The 12,348-nt window shown below is 42.7% G+C and overlaps 1 protein-coding gene across 2 annotated transcripts in view; it reads left to right on the top strand.

The window, feature by feature from the left end:
• Positions 1 to 12,348, top strand: part of RPS4Y1 (ribosomal protein S4 Y-linked 1) — a 31,159-nt gene that overhangs the window by 5,702 nt on the left and 13,109 nt on the right. The window contains exons 2-6 of one of the 2 annotated variants that reach the window (XM_017518859.2): positions 1,120 to 1,153; positions 1,724 to 1,801; positions 3,562 to 3,742; positions 5,140 to 5,237; positions 9,320 to 9,491. In XM_017518859.2, coding sequence (XP_017374348.1) covers positions 1,151 to 1,153; positions 1,724 to 1,801; positions 3,562 to 3,742; positions 5,140 to 5,237; positions 9,320 to 9,491 — 532 coding nt within the window. In that variant the 5' untranslated portion in view covers positions 1,120 to 1,150. Of the gene's footprint in view, positions 1 to 1,119; positions 1,154 to 1,242; positions 1,427 to 1,723; positions 1,802 to 3,561; positions 3,743 to 5,139; positions 5,238 to 9,319; positions 9,492 to 12,348 lie in introns of those variants that run through there. The other variant, XM_017518857.2, reaches the window with a different exon arrangement.

Raw genomic sequence — 12,348 nt, 5'->3', positions numbered from 1 at the left:
CCTGTGGCACCAGGACGGTGGGAGGCTGAACTGGGAGGATCTTTCAAGCTCCAGGAAGTCGAGGCTGCAGGGAGCTGAGATTGCACCCCTGCCCTCCAGTCTGGGTAACAGAGCGAAACTCTGCCTCATTCAAAAAGGCAAGAAAAGAAAGGAAAGAAAAGGTAAAAGAAAAGAAACACCCAGAAAGGAATACAAGGAAACTTTTGGAGGTCATAGAGATGGTCATTACCTCGATTCTGATTGTGGTATCCTGGGTTTATGCCTGTGTCCAAACTCGTCAAATTAAGGAAGTGAAGCTTCATTTGGCTTGCCGTGGTTTGTATAGCAATTTCACCGCCATAAAGCTGTAACACTACACACGCGCTCGCACGCACGCGTCACAACTTAAAACACAGCCTAGTTCACCCGCTTAGAAGGAAATTGTTTTGGAGAGTTTACGAAATGCAAAAACCTGTGCAACCATCACCACGAGCTAATCCATAACAAGATATTCGACTTACATTCCATGTCATAAAACACACCCTTTCAAAGTTTAGAATGCAATACATTCTCAAACCTGTGAAATTCGCCGCAATCCAGAACAACGAATGTTTGTTTCTGAAACAAATCATGATTTTGCAATCACAGCATTTCACAGTTATAAGGAATTATATAGCTTATTTCTTACAATTGGCATTTTTTAAAAGGGTCGTAAACTGTGCTCCTTCAGAGCTTTTGTTAAATACTGTAAACGTAGGCGAAAGATACTTTTCTTTTTTTCTTTTTTTTTTTAAGACGGGTTTCACCATGTTGGTGAGGCTAGTCTTGAACTCCCGACCTCAGGTGATCCGCCCGATTTGGCCTCCAACGTACTTGGATTACAGGCCATCGCTCCCGGCCAAAAGATAATTTTAGCAGTGTAAACTGCGTCGTCCCAGTTCAGCCAGCCAGACCTGGGAAACCATAACAAAAAGTCTGGCGGCATAACTGATATCAAACAGTATCAGAAACTGAAAATTCTAAGAAATTCAACTCCGGGATGTGACGTCACTAGCGGAACAATAAGAATCAGGAACTTAAATTCTCAGTCATGTGACTTCCTGCGGTTTACGACCACAAAGTGCGATTGCACCGGAAGAGGAGGTGTTCTCTTCCGCTGCAGAGTTTCGCCATGGTAAGACGTCTGCGTCCTAGCTCCGGTTTTATCTGCCTTCATCCTTTGAAAAAACGCAGTTCCACCTTGGCATTGTTTCACGTTTCGGGTGCCCTTACTTGGGGGGTGGAAATGCTGCTGGTGCCATTTCAGGAAGTCCGATGTGGAGAGCGGAGGTCTAAGAAGAGTGTGGCTGGGTTTCTGGGCTGGCCCTCGTGCTCGGCCAGTGGGCCGTGGAAGGTGGCACGTCAGTCCATCGTTGACTGCGTAGCTCAGTATTGGCTTTTTACCCGGGTTAGTTTCTTTCCACACTTTGAGGCAGTCTCAGATTCGCTTGGAGAGCACTGTGGAGGCTCTCTTGACGGACGCTAGGGAGACCCGCGGTTTTCAAACGTCTGTGAGCATTTTGTGGGGTGTCCCTTTTCGGGGTCTGATAGGAAGTAATATTTGCTCAAAACGGGGCGTCAGTAAATAGACGGGACTGTCTTTTCGGCTGGAATCAGGTATTACTCATTAACAGTTCCTGCAGCTGAAGATAAGGACATGTTACTGTAAGCGAATTTCTCTGAAAGAGTTTGGTGTCCTTTTCAGGCCCGGGGCCCCAAAAAACACTTGAAGCGTGTTGCAGCGCCGAAGCATTGGATGCTCGACAAACTAACGGGTGTATTTGTGAGTATAACTTTATTTGCTTTTTAGTCAAGACTACATTCTGTAAGCCTGTGTTTGCAATTCCGTGGGACGCTGTTTGTTTGTTTTGTGGAATTTTCGTCGGCAGAGACTTGCCGCACACGGAACTTGTCCTTGAACGCTTCTGTAAAGGACCCTAAGAAAAAAGTTTTAATATTTTGTTTGGCAAGTGCGGGTCGAACAGTGCTCCGCCCTCAACTTTCAGCACTGTTCGGATCCATAATGTCGCTGAGAACCGGGATATGCCATTTTTTTTAGTAACTAATTGAGACCCTGATGCATGCCAGGTGATAGTTATGTGGCCCCAAGCTTGGGCATATGTCCCAGTACAAAATGGTTATGCACAACAAAATCTGACTTGATGAAGCTTACACCCTGCTGGGAGGAGACGGAACTCTCCAATATGTTCACAAGTGTTGAAGGCTGGGGAGAAAACTAGGATCCTGGGAAAGAGGAATGGGGCCTGGATTGACTGCAGGAAGGGGGTGAATTGAAAAAGTCTCTTTAGAAGATCAGAAAGACGTAAGGGAAAGAACTATTCAAGGTGTTCGGGGTTAATGTTTTAAAACGAGATGTCAGCCTGCTGTGTTTTAATCTCTTTCAAATTGTGTGGTATTACAAACCCATTCCTTAAAAGCTTGCACTTTCAAATAGATGCTGAATTAAAAATGCCAACAACAAAAAAAGGCCAGGATGTCCGTCTTGGTGGTCTCTTGCTGTTGGAGGTCCCCACTTTAGAGAGCACTTCTTGAGCTTAGTGGGTTAACAAATGTGTCAATTTCCACATAGAAACGGAGCTCAATGACAGTGCACTGAGTCCCCATTGATCAAATGTATTTAGTTTGAAGCTACCTTTTGTTTTAGAGGGTGGAGTAGCTGTGTTGTACGTTTAGCTCAAATTACTGGTTTAACAGTAAAGGCTACAGGAGCCCAGTTAACAAGGGCAAGAAATTCTGTGAGAAATGCTGGAGGCTCTTCAACCAAACCTTGAAGACCTGGCGGGATGAGGATATTGTGCCCAGAGGCATAGGAGGCAGGCATCTAACAAGAAAGCCAGGCAACACTAAAGAGGGATCTGTAGAAGCAGCTTTTAAGAACAATGTCTATCAGAAAGGATTCCTGCATGATGTGAGCTTAAGAGACAGTTGGGGAGTGGCATTCAAGATAGTACAGCCTCAGACCTTGAGACCTTTATAGGAACTGGTAGCAAATAGCCAAAGGATGGTGTAATACCGAAACTGCAAGAGTATAGGTTACAGGATGTTGCAGAGTGAATTTGATCATACTTGAGCTAACAAGCAGCCAAAAATGGAAGTATACATAATGGGTGTTATGGGGCAGTCCAGCAATATTGGCAGGGCTTGTGTGGAACTTTGAGGTCTGGAATGGTGAGAGAGTAGTAGAATATGTCATAGTAGCTTGTGGGTAAAGTGTAAGCTATACCTGAGGAACATGGGTTGTAGTACTGTGTTCAAGGGAGGTTTGAGCAGGCAGTACCAGTGGCAGTGGTGCTTGGGGCAGGGCAAAGTGGGGAGATGGTTGTGAGCCTGGATTTGGGGAAGGAAGGGGCACAAAATGGGATTTACATGGCTGGGGACATGATCTTTCTAAGACACACCTTTCTAAATGAGGAAATAATTGCCCTCTTGAGTTCCTCGTCCCCACAACAAGTTAAGGTCAGCAGAATTTAGGCTGAACTAAGGCACGTCATCTGCTTAATCTGTTGGCCTGCCCTTTTTCAGGCACCTCGTCCATCGACAGGTCCTCACAGGCTGAGAGAATGTCTTCCCCTGATCATCTTCCTCAGGAACAAACTCAAGTATGCGTTGACTGGAGATGAGGTAAAAAAGATATGTATGCAACGCTGCATCAGAATTGATGGCAAGGTTCGAGTGGACATCACATACCCTGTTGGATTGATGGGTAAGGGAAGAGCTCTTTGTTTTGAAGAAATAACAGGTTGAGAGAAAGACAAGATGTGAGGCTTACATGTTCCCAGGGAAAAACTAGACGCTGAACTTTGATTTGTATGGAAGTTAGTGCTTGTCCTTTCAGAAGGAGAGCGAGGGAAAAGGAGAAAGTGGCAAGCCTCAAGTGAAAAGCTGTAAAGGGGTTGGTCACTGTAAATGGGATGAGGCCAGCATTGGCTGCTACCTGGCAGTTACCAGCATTAGGTTCTTACCCTCCCAGTAGAGACTGGGAGACAGACAAGAGCTGTCCTCAAGTGTTGGCTGGAACAAACAATAAATTCTTTCGGTAACCTTGAGTTTTCTCAGCCCAGACACTTGGAGGGGGACTGGGTAATCTTGATGTTTTAGAAGCCATGTTAGTGTTCAAGTCTTCATAGGCCACAGATGAAGCTCAGCCAAGAAGAGGGCTCAGAGGAGTCTGGCTAATGATTGGTCAAGGAGAGAATCTTTCTCAGTGAACAGGGTTTTGGTCCTGTCTTCCCATTTTGTGTATTGGTGATTTCTATTCTGATCTCCAAGGATGCATTTGTAGCTCTGTAGGAGGGGAGAGTGGAGGAGGAAGAGAAGGGCCACACCCCTCTGGGAAAAAGTATACTGAGAGGGGAGGTAGGGAAAGGAACTGAGGAATTCTGACCTAGTGCTTTGTTCACTCTTTCTTTTCATGGTTACAGGCTCAATACTTTTAATAGCTTTTTTATCCTAGTATTGTCTAGGAAACTGGGGGATGGTTGGTTTATCAGGTGTAGGCATGCTACAGTGGTAATGGGGTTCCAGGCCATATTTTCCTAGGATCCGTCCAGCCACTGAGTTAGAAAAGACATACTTTCCTTTTCCTACTTCCCTTCCTACCATTTTTTTTCCTTTTTGTATTTTGCTTTCCTTCTCAAAACCCCAAATCTTGAGTGAGGCAAGACTCCTAATAAGTCAAATCATGAAGTAAAGGAGGCCAAGCCCTTGACAAGGCAGCCTGCTGAACCTTGAGCCTTGAGCCTTGTCTGCTTAAGTGGGAGGACTACTCATTCATTTGGTTTCCTGGTATGTATGGATATGCTCATGTGTGCTTTCTTGCCAGCATCCTGAGAGCATTAACCCAGAAAACAGTTTCAGGCAGTCATTGTACAAGAACATAGGATGTGGTAGAGCAGCCAATAATGTAGTCACTTCCTTTTCTTGGACATTTATTGGGACAGGAACAGGGGTTGGTTGGTTTCATTCAGCCACCACCATCAGGCGCTGGAGCCCCCCAAGCTGCTAAAACGTTCTCAGGTTCGGTCTGGCATAGAGTGTTCCTGCTGTGCAGGCAAAAGAAACTTTGTGTTAACAATGTTCCTCATACCTGTTTGTAATCAGATGTCATCAGCATCGAGAAGACAGGTGAGCATTTCCGCCTGGTCTATGACACCAAGGGCCGTTTTGCCGTTCATCGCATCAGAGTGGAAGAGGCAGAGGTACGTTGTACAAGTCAAGTGAGCTTCAGAATTTCCAGACAGATAGGTCTGTTAGTAAGGTTGTCAGAGGTCATTTAGGCCGGATTCTGAGAATATTTGTTATCTCTAATTGTTAGTGTGATTATTTAATCCAGGCACATAGGTCCTCAGTGATATAAGGTAAAGCATTTTCCACACGAGGCTGTTTTAGAAACAGGATACCAGTAAGCAGTTCTCTGAGGGACAGGATGTTTCTGTACAGGAAATGTAAGTGATACTGGAACCAGGAAAGCCTGGCTAGAAATCCACGCTCTGTCATTCATTGATATGTAACTGTACAGTCAACAGAACGTAGAACCTTTTTTAAGCCTTTGTTTTATTTAGAAATGGTGATAATATGCTTTCTTGCAAGGTTTCCGTGACTGTGTTAATAGTGGTGCCACCTGGCACTTGATAGACCTAGAAGACTGTTGACTTCCTGATACTCAGCCCTTAAAAATTCCTCTTTTGTCTCCAAATTTAGTGGCCATAGTCAACTTCTAGAAACTGAAGAAAGCTTCTAGGAAACTTTGAAGGGAGTTTCTCTGTGGACAGCACCTCCATTTTGCTGTGTAGGGAATGCTTCTTTGGAAACGAGGATCATGTCTGAGTCATCACTTCCTCTTTTCCCTGGATTTTAGGCCATGGGGTGACTTCTTCCTTATTTCTCACATAACCCATTTACCTTTACAGTGACCATATGCTGTCTGACTATGAGACGCATTTTGTAGGTGAATCTCAACATGTTTCATCAGATGTTGTTTCCACTTAGTTTAAATGGATTGCCTTTTCTCAGTTATTTCTTTGTGGGAAACACATTAGAGTCCCTATATGAATTCTTAAGTATTTTCATGGCAGATTAGTTACTTACTAAATTGGTTGTTTGTTTTTTTCTGACTTCTTCGGTAGTGTCTCTTGAGGCAGTGTCCCTTCTGTTTTGGTGGGTTGCTCCCACAGGAGGTACTTTGTTTTAGGTGGTGGGAACTAGGCCTTGAATCCTCCAAGGTGTTAGTCACCCAGGGTGTTGGATTCTGTTGTGCCTAATAGCTAGAAAGCACAGGAGATATCTCAAATCTGATGACTGGTTTCTGCTTTTGTAAGAAATTTGGGTATCAAGAGACAACGCAGATTGGTACTTCATGTGAATTTTTAAATGGGAAGAGGTGGACTGGGAAGAGCAAATACTGGAGTGTTGTTAATACCTAGTATTGGCCCTACCAGATTGGCCAGCCACCATGTAGAAAGCTTGAGTCCAGCAAAGTATTGCATAGTACCCAGAAGTCCAAATGGCTACCCAGAGTTTGGCTAGAGACCTTAACCTTGTGTAAGAAGTAAGAGATTTGGGGAAGTTTTGGTTGAGCTTATTTGCTGATTGTTTCTTTGGGCAGCTGGGAAGGGAGCACTTTGTCACAAACCCCACTCAGTTTATTTTGGCGTGAGCCAAAGGTTCAAGGACATAGTTCAGAGTGGAGAGTCATAGGCTCCTGGGACTTAAATAACGTGATGTCAGGGACACATCACATTATTTCATAGAGGTCTACAGGCAGCATAGGTTAGTGGAGAGACAGAACATCCAAACAGCCCTCCGCCCTCAAAAATAAAACTAGAAAAAGGGGTATTTTGTGGATCTTGGTGGACCTGATGCATTTCAGACATAATTTTTCCCTTTAACAACTTGGTATTAGTTGAAGACTAAGGAAATGGAAGTCATTAAGGTTTAAGAATGGGAGATTAGGGGTGTGTGTGTGTGTGTGTGTATGCTGCTACAGTGGATAGGAGCAAAATTTTGAGTGAGCCCCTGATGAGCCTACATAAGAGTAATGGGAATTAAGGCAGTGTCTGTTCCCATTGGAAGTCGGGGTAGAGGAGCACAAATATCACCTGGGAGATGGCAAAGAAGACATGGAGTTTTGAAAATACATCCCCTCTGTGGTAGGTGGAAGCACGTATGGGATAGGGTGTTTGAGTATTTGGTGATAGGGTAAGGAGATGCTAGCTACAGATCTTGATGAAATACATGGATGCTTGAGATGGTTGTGTATTGGGTTCATCTTGTGTTGGAACTTGGAAGTAGATGGTAAGACAGAAGGAAGTAGGTGCTGACTGAAATAGTGGACTGAAACACTGCTGAAAGGAGTTACAGTAGAGACTGTCTGCATAGTTGGCACAGAGTCCTCATTGACATTTGGAAGCTTGTGTTCAATGATGGATGTGCATGGGGAGAGGGAGATTTCATATTGCAGAAGGTTTATGAACAGGATTTAGGTGGTGTACGTTCTGTTTCTGAAAAGTAAAAAACACTAGTTAAAGAGACCAAGAAGTGGAAATCAAAGAGTAACCATTTAAATGGTGACATGTGTTTATGGATTACAGTTCTTGAACACTGAGAAGACGGAACCTTGTAAACAGGAGTTATTCCCAAAGTAGAAGATACAGGACAGCGACTAGAAAGAGGGAGTTTCTTGTAAAATAATAGGTAACATTTGCCCATTTGTTTGAGAGAATTAGAGATTGGTGCCAAAGGAAGTGATCAAGACCGTAAGTGTGGAGACTAGTGCTCTTTTGGTGGCTGAGGACAAGTAGAGGGAATAGGCAGTTGAAGTTTTGGAAAAGATGGAACCTGGGCAATTAGATTTGTTTCTGAGGGAGGCCAGCTGGGAAAGATTTCAGGTTGGTTTGTGTAGGTGTTATATAAAGGGAAGTGGAAACTTGAAGTGAAGAGTTCCTCAGTCAGTGGTTCAAGAGGGACAGTGGAGAATTGAGAGCATTGGAAAATGACAGGGCCTCACCTTGCAGACAAGTTGTGTGGAAAGGGTGTGAACAAGGCAGTTCGTTTGGTGTCCTCCAGCTCATACTATCTTGTTTTCATCCATTATATCCTTGATTCTTCATGGCTTTGAGCCTGCCTACTTGTAATCCTTTCCTGATATGCTGACAGTGTGTGCACCGCCCCCAAATTAACTTTAGGAGTGCCTGTGTTTCCAGACTTGTGTTTGGCCGGAAAAGACAAGACATCAAAAACCTCCCTGCATACTCATAAAAAGGCAGCGTATAAAACTTTGATTCTACTGCCTGTCATAGTTAAGTCACAGCAAGACAGAAGTCCTTTAAAACTTTAGGGCCTGTGAAACAAGTTTGGATGGCACTTCGAGGGAGTGAATGGTGGCAGAAGGAGAGCAAACCAAACACCCTACAAACCAAGGTGACTGTAGGAATGGACCTACCACATGGGGATGTATGTACTTGGCCATCCATAATAAGCAAGTGTAATGAAGGTAGTGTGTGCAGAGGCAGGGTAGGGGGTGCTGTCATTAAGATACCAAGTACATAGCCAGATGCCAGGTGTGGTGGCAAGCCCCTGTAATCCCAGCTACTAGGGGGGCTGAGGCAGGAGAATCGCATGACCCTGGGAGGCTGAGGTTGCAGCGAGCCGAGATCGCACCACTGCACTCCAGCCCAGATGATAGTGCGAGACTTTGTCTCAAAAAAAAAAAGAAAAAATTACTGAATACAACTTAACACATTCCTTCCAACCAGGTATAAAAATCCCCACAAGAGAAGACAGATCCTATATACAACCAAATTCAGTAGGTAGGATTATTCACCATAACAGAAAATCTTCAGTATTTACTGAGAGGAGATCTTTGAGGTTCACTGAGCAGCCAAGCAGAATTCCTTCAGACAATAAATGGTATATCAAAGGGCACAGGGGGTTACTATCCTCCCCAACTTCAGGGTGAATACATGTGGATGAGGTACAATATGACGATCAAAGCCCATTACTCTTTTTGTCCTCTACTCCAAAGTGGAAAACTACCAAGCTACAGTCTAGAGCACTGGACCAAGAATTCAGGCTTGTTTGAGTCCAGGGTAAAAAAAGGCCCTAGAGCTGCTGAGGGGTAAGCAGACACTTTTTCTCCTTATACTTCCAAAGTCCCTGAGACCAAACCATAAGAAAGCGACTCTCTGACTGAGGAAATGCCGAAAATCGGTGAGATAAGTAATAGTTGGGTGACTGCCCCTGTGTTTACATATTAAATTGGTTTTTCTTGCTGTATGCATAGTACAAGTTGTGCAAAGTGAGGAAGATTACTATGGGGACAAAGGGAATCCCACACCTGGTGACTCATGATGCTCGAACCATCCGCTATCCAGATCCTGTCATCAAGGTGAACGATACTGTGCAGATTGATTTAGGGACTGGCAAGATAATCAACTTTATCAAATTTGACACAGGTAAGTGTTTTTTTGTTTTTTCTTGTGTTGTCCAGCACCTCCCTCTGTTTTTGTTTTTGGTTTTGTTTTCTCTCTTTTCTATTTCTTCTATTTTTGTCTGTATACCCATTATGATTACAGAGAACTGAAACATATTTGGCTCTCCTTAAGACAGGGTATATTGCCTTATGGTCTCTTGAGTTTGCAGTTGGTTCTTGTTGCTGAGTGGTGGTGTGACGTCCGTTTGGGCTACATCCAGCCGCCTAACCTCTTTCAAGAATGTAAGCTTTCTGTGTCCATTCAGTTTGTCACAAGAGGGGAGCTTTGTTTCAGATGTGATAAACTTTAGCTGTGTTCCTTGAAGTGAAGGGCTGAAGTTTTCCAAATAATCTTAAACTAGTGATGATGAAAAGCTATGTCTGCAGATTTGTTTTCTCCTCCCTACATCCCAGGCTCTGACTCCTGACATTTACACCCAAGTGCTGCTAATATCTGATGTGCTGAGGAAATGAAATATTTTGCCTGACTTGTTTTAACAGAAATTTCTAGAAATGCAGTAGCACTCACTGAAAGAGTAAGACAGGGAAAACAAATAATGGCAACTCATTTTGCGCCTACCTTCAGTGACTTTGTACTTTGTTCTGTTGCTTATGTGCCCTCCCTGTTTACCTGCCTGTGGCATCCCACAGGGACCTCTTAGACCCTGATTTAAGACGCAGCCAAAGTCCTCACTTGCCTTGCTGTTTAAAGAGCCCACTGGCTGTCTTGAATTCAGTACTCTACAGCCTGGGATTGTCTTGATTGTTTGACCACTATGACTTTCTATTTGTGCTGCCTGCGCTTCTGGTATTTACTATTAACCTGGAAATTTTAGGCAGAATGTTTCTTAGCTGTCAAAGTTGACAGGCCCTCACATTAGGGGAAAACATCAAGAGACGTGATAATAAATGGATGTGTCATGCCTAAACCTGTTGTTTGATTTCAGTGTGACCACAAAAGAGAGAACCAGACATCATGCATCTCCCAGTAGTAACAGTGTACAGTACCATTCAGGAAGGAAGTATTCTTGTTAAAGAAGACAAACTTGGATAAAGGAACAAAATAAAGCATGTATATATTGGAACACACTTAAGACATCTGGCAATCATTTGCAGAGTTTATTAGCTTTTCCAGAGGCTTGCCAGAATATTTCAGGTTCAGATAATTTGGTACTGGCCATTTGTTTCCAAGTGATCCAACACAAGACTGTCTGGGTGAAATGAATCAAGGCTGGCCATGAGTTTAAACATGTTTTGAAGCTGGAGAGTGGGTATGTAGGAGCCTATTATGCTTGTCTTTAAACTTTTGCACAGCTTTGAAAATGATTTTTTCAATGGACGTAGACTTCTTATCACCACTTCAATGAAATGATGTTTCTCATTTATTAAATCAGATTCCCAGTTAAAATTCAACAGATTTTTTTTTTTCTGCCTCACCTAACTGTTGTGTTTTGTTTTGAGTTGGGGACTTGCCCTGTTGCACAGGTTAGTGTGCAAAATGGTGCAGTCTCAGCTTATTGCAGCCTGTGCTTCCCGGTTCAAATGATTCTCCTGCCTTAGCCCCTCCCAAGTAGATGTGGGGTTTCACCATGTTGGTCAGGCTGATCTTGAATTGCTGACCTCAAGTGATCCACCCACCTTGGCTTCCCAAAGTGCTGGGATTACAGGCATGAGCCAACGCACCTGGCCCTAGGTTTGTTTATTTGATATATATGCCTTTTTGTTATACAGAAGTGCTTGATGTTACTAATTAGTTTGCTTATTTGCTTATTACCTGTTTGTTAGTTTACTTACTTCACTCTTGGGAATTTACATAAAATAATCTCAGAATTACAAAGCCAAAACTCCTGATAACAAATCCACTGAGTGAGGGCAAAGGTTTCTTTGTAGTTCTTGTTTTGTTTGCTTTTAAATGATTAAAGGATTTTTAATTGTGCTTTTAAAACGAGGATACTTTATACATTTACATCTTAACCATTTTTAAGTGTATGGTTCATTAGCATTAAGTATATTCACATTGTTGTGTGGCAGATCTCCAAACTCCTTCATCTTGTAAAACTGAAACTATGTTCTTTAAACAACTCTGCCACTTCCTTCATTGTACAGCCTCTGACAACCACCATCCCACTCTGCTTATGTGAATTTTACTTCTTTGGGTGTGTCTTGCTAAGTGTATATCATAGTCTTCGTCATATGTTTACTTTGCTTGACATAATGTCCTCAAGGTTCATTCATGTTGTAGCATGTTACAGTATTTCCTTCCCCTTTCTTTTTTTGAGAATAGAGTTTTGCTCTTATTGCCCAGGCAGGAGTGCAGTAGCACTATCTTGGCTCACAAGCACCCAACAAATGTGGACTAGGAGGAAGTGGCCCAAACATAATCAAAGCTATATATTATAGAATATATGTTCTATAATATAGTTAATTATTATTATATAATTATATAATATATATATTTTATAATAGTCATTGGAGATAGTCATGTATATAATATAGGCATACATAGTCATATATAATATATATATTACATAATATAGTCATTGGAGATGACTGCATGGTTATGGTCTTTTATTCTGTTAATGTAACATTGATTTTGTATGTTTCATTATTCCTGGCATTCCAGGAATAAATTCTACTTGATTGTGTAGATCCTTTTTTGTATAAAATCCTTTTGATGTGCTGTTGAATTTGATTTGCCAGCAATTTGGGCAGGATTTTTGCATCATATTTATTAGATATAGTGGCATATAGTTTTCATTCCTGGTGATGTCTTTGTGAGGGTTTTATATCAGGGTGATTTTGGCCTCACAGAATGAGCTTGAAAGTGTTCCCTCCTTCCC

This window comes from Cebus imitator, unplaced genomic scaffold (assembly GCF_001604975.1).
Source record: "Cebus imitator isolate Cc_AM_T3 unplaced genomic scaffold, Cebus_imitator-1.0 Scaffold708, whole genome shotgun sequence".
NCBI classification, from domain to species: domain Eukaryota; kingdom Metazoa; phylum Chordata; class Mammalia; order Primates; family Cebidae; genus Cebus; species Cebus imitator.
This window is presented reverse-complemented; position numbering and strand designations above follow the sequence as displayed.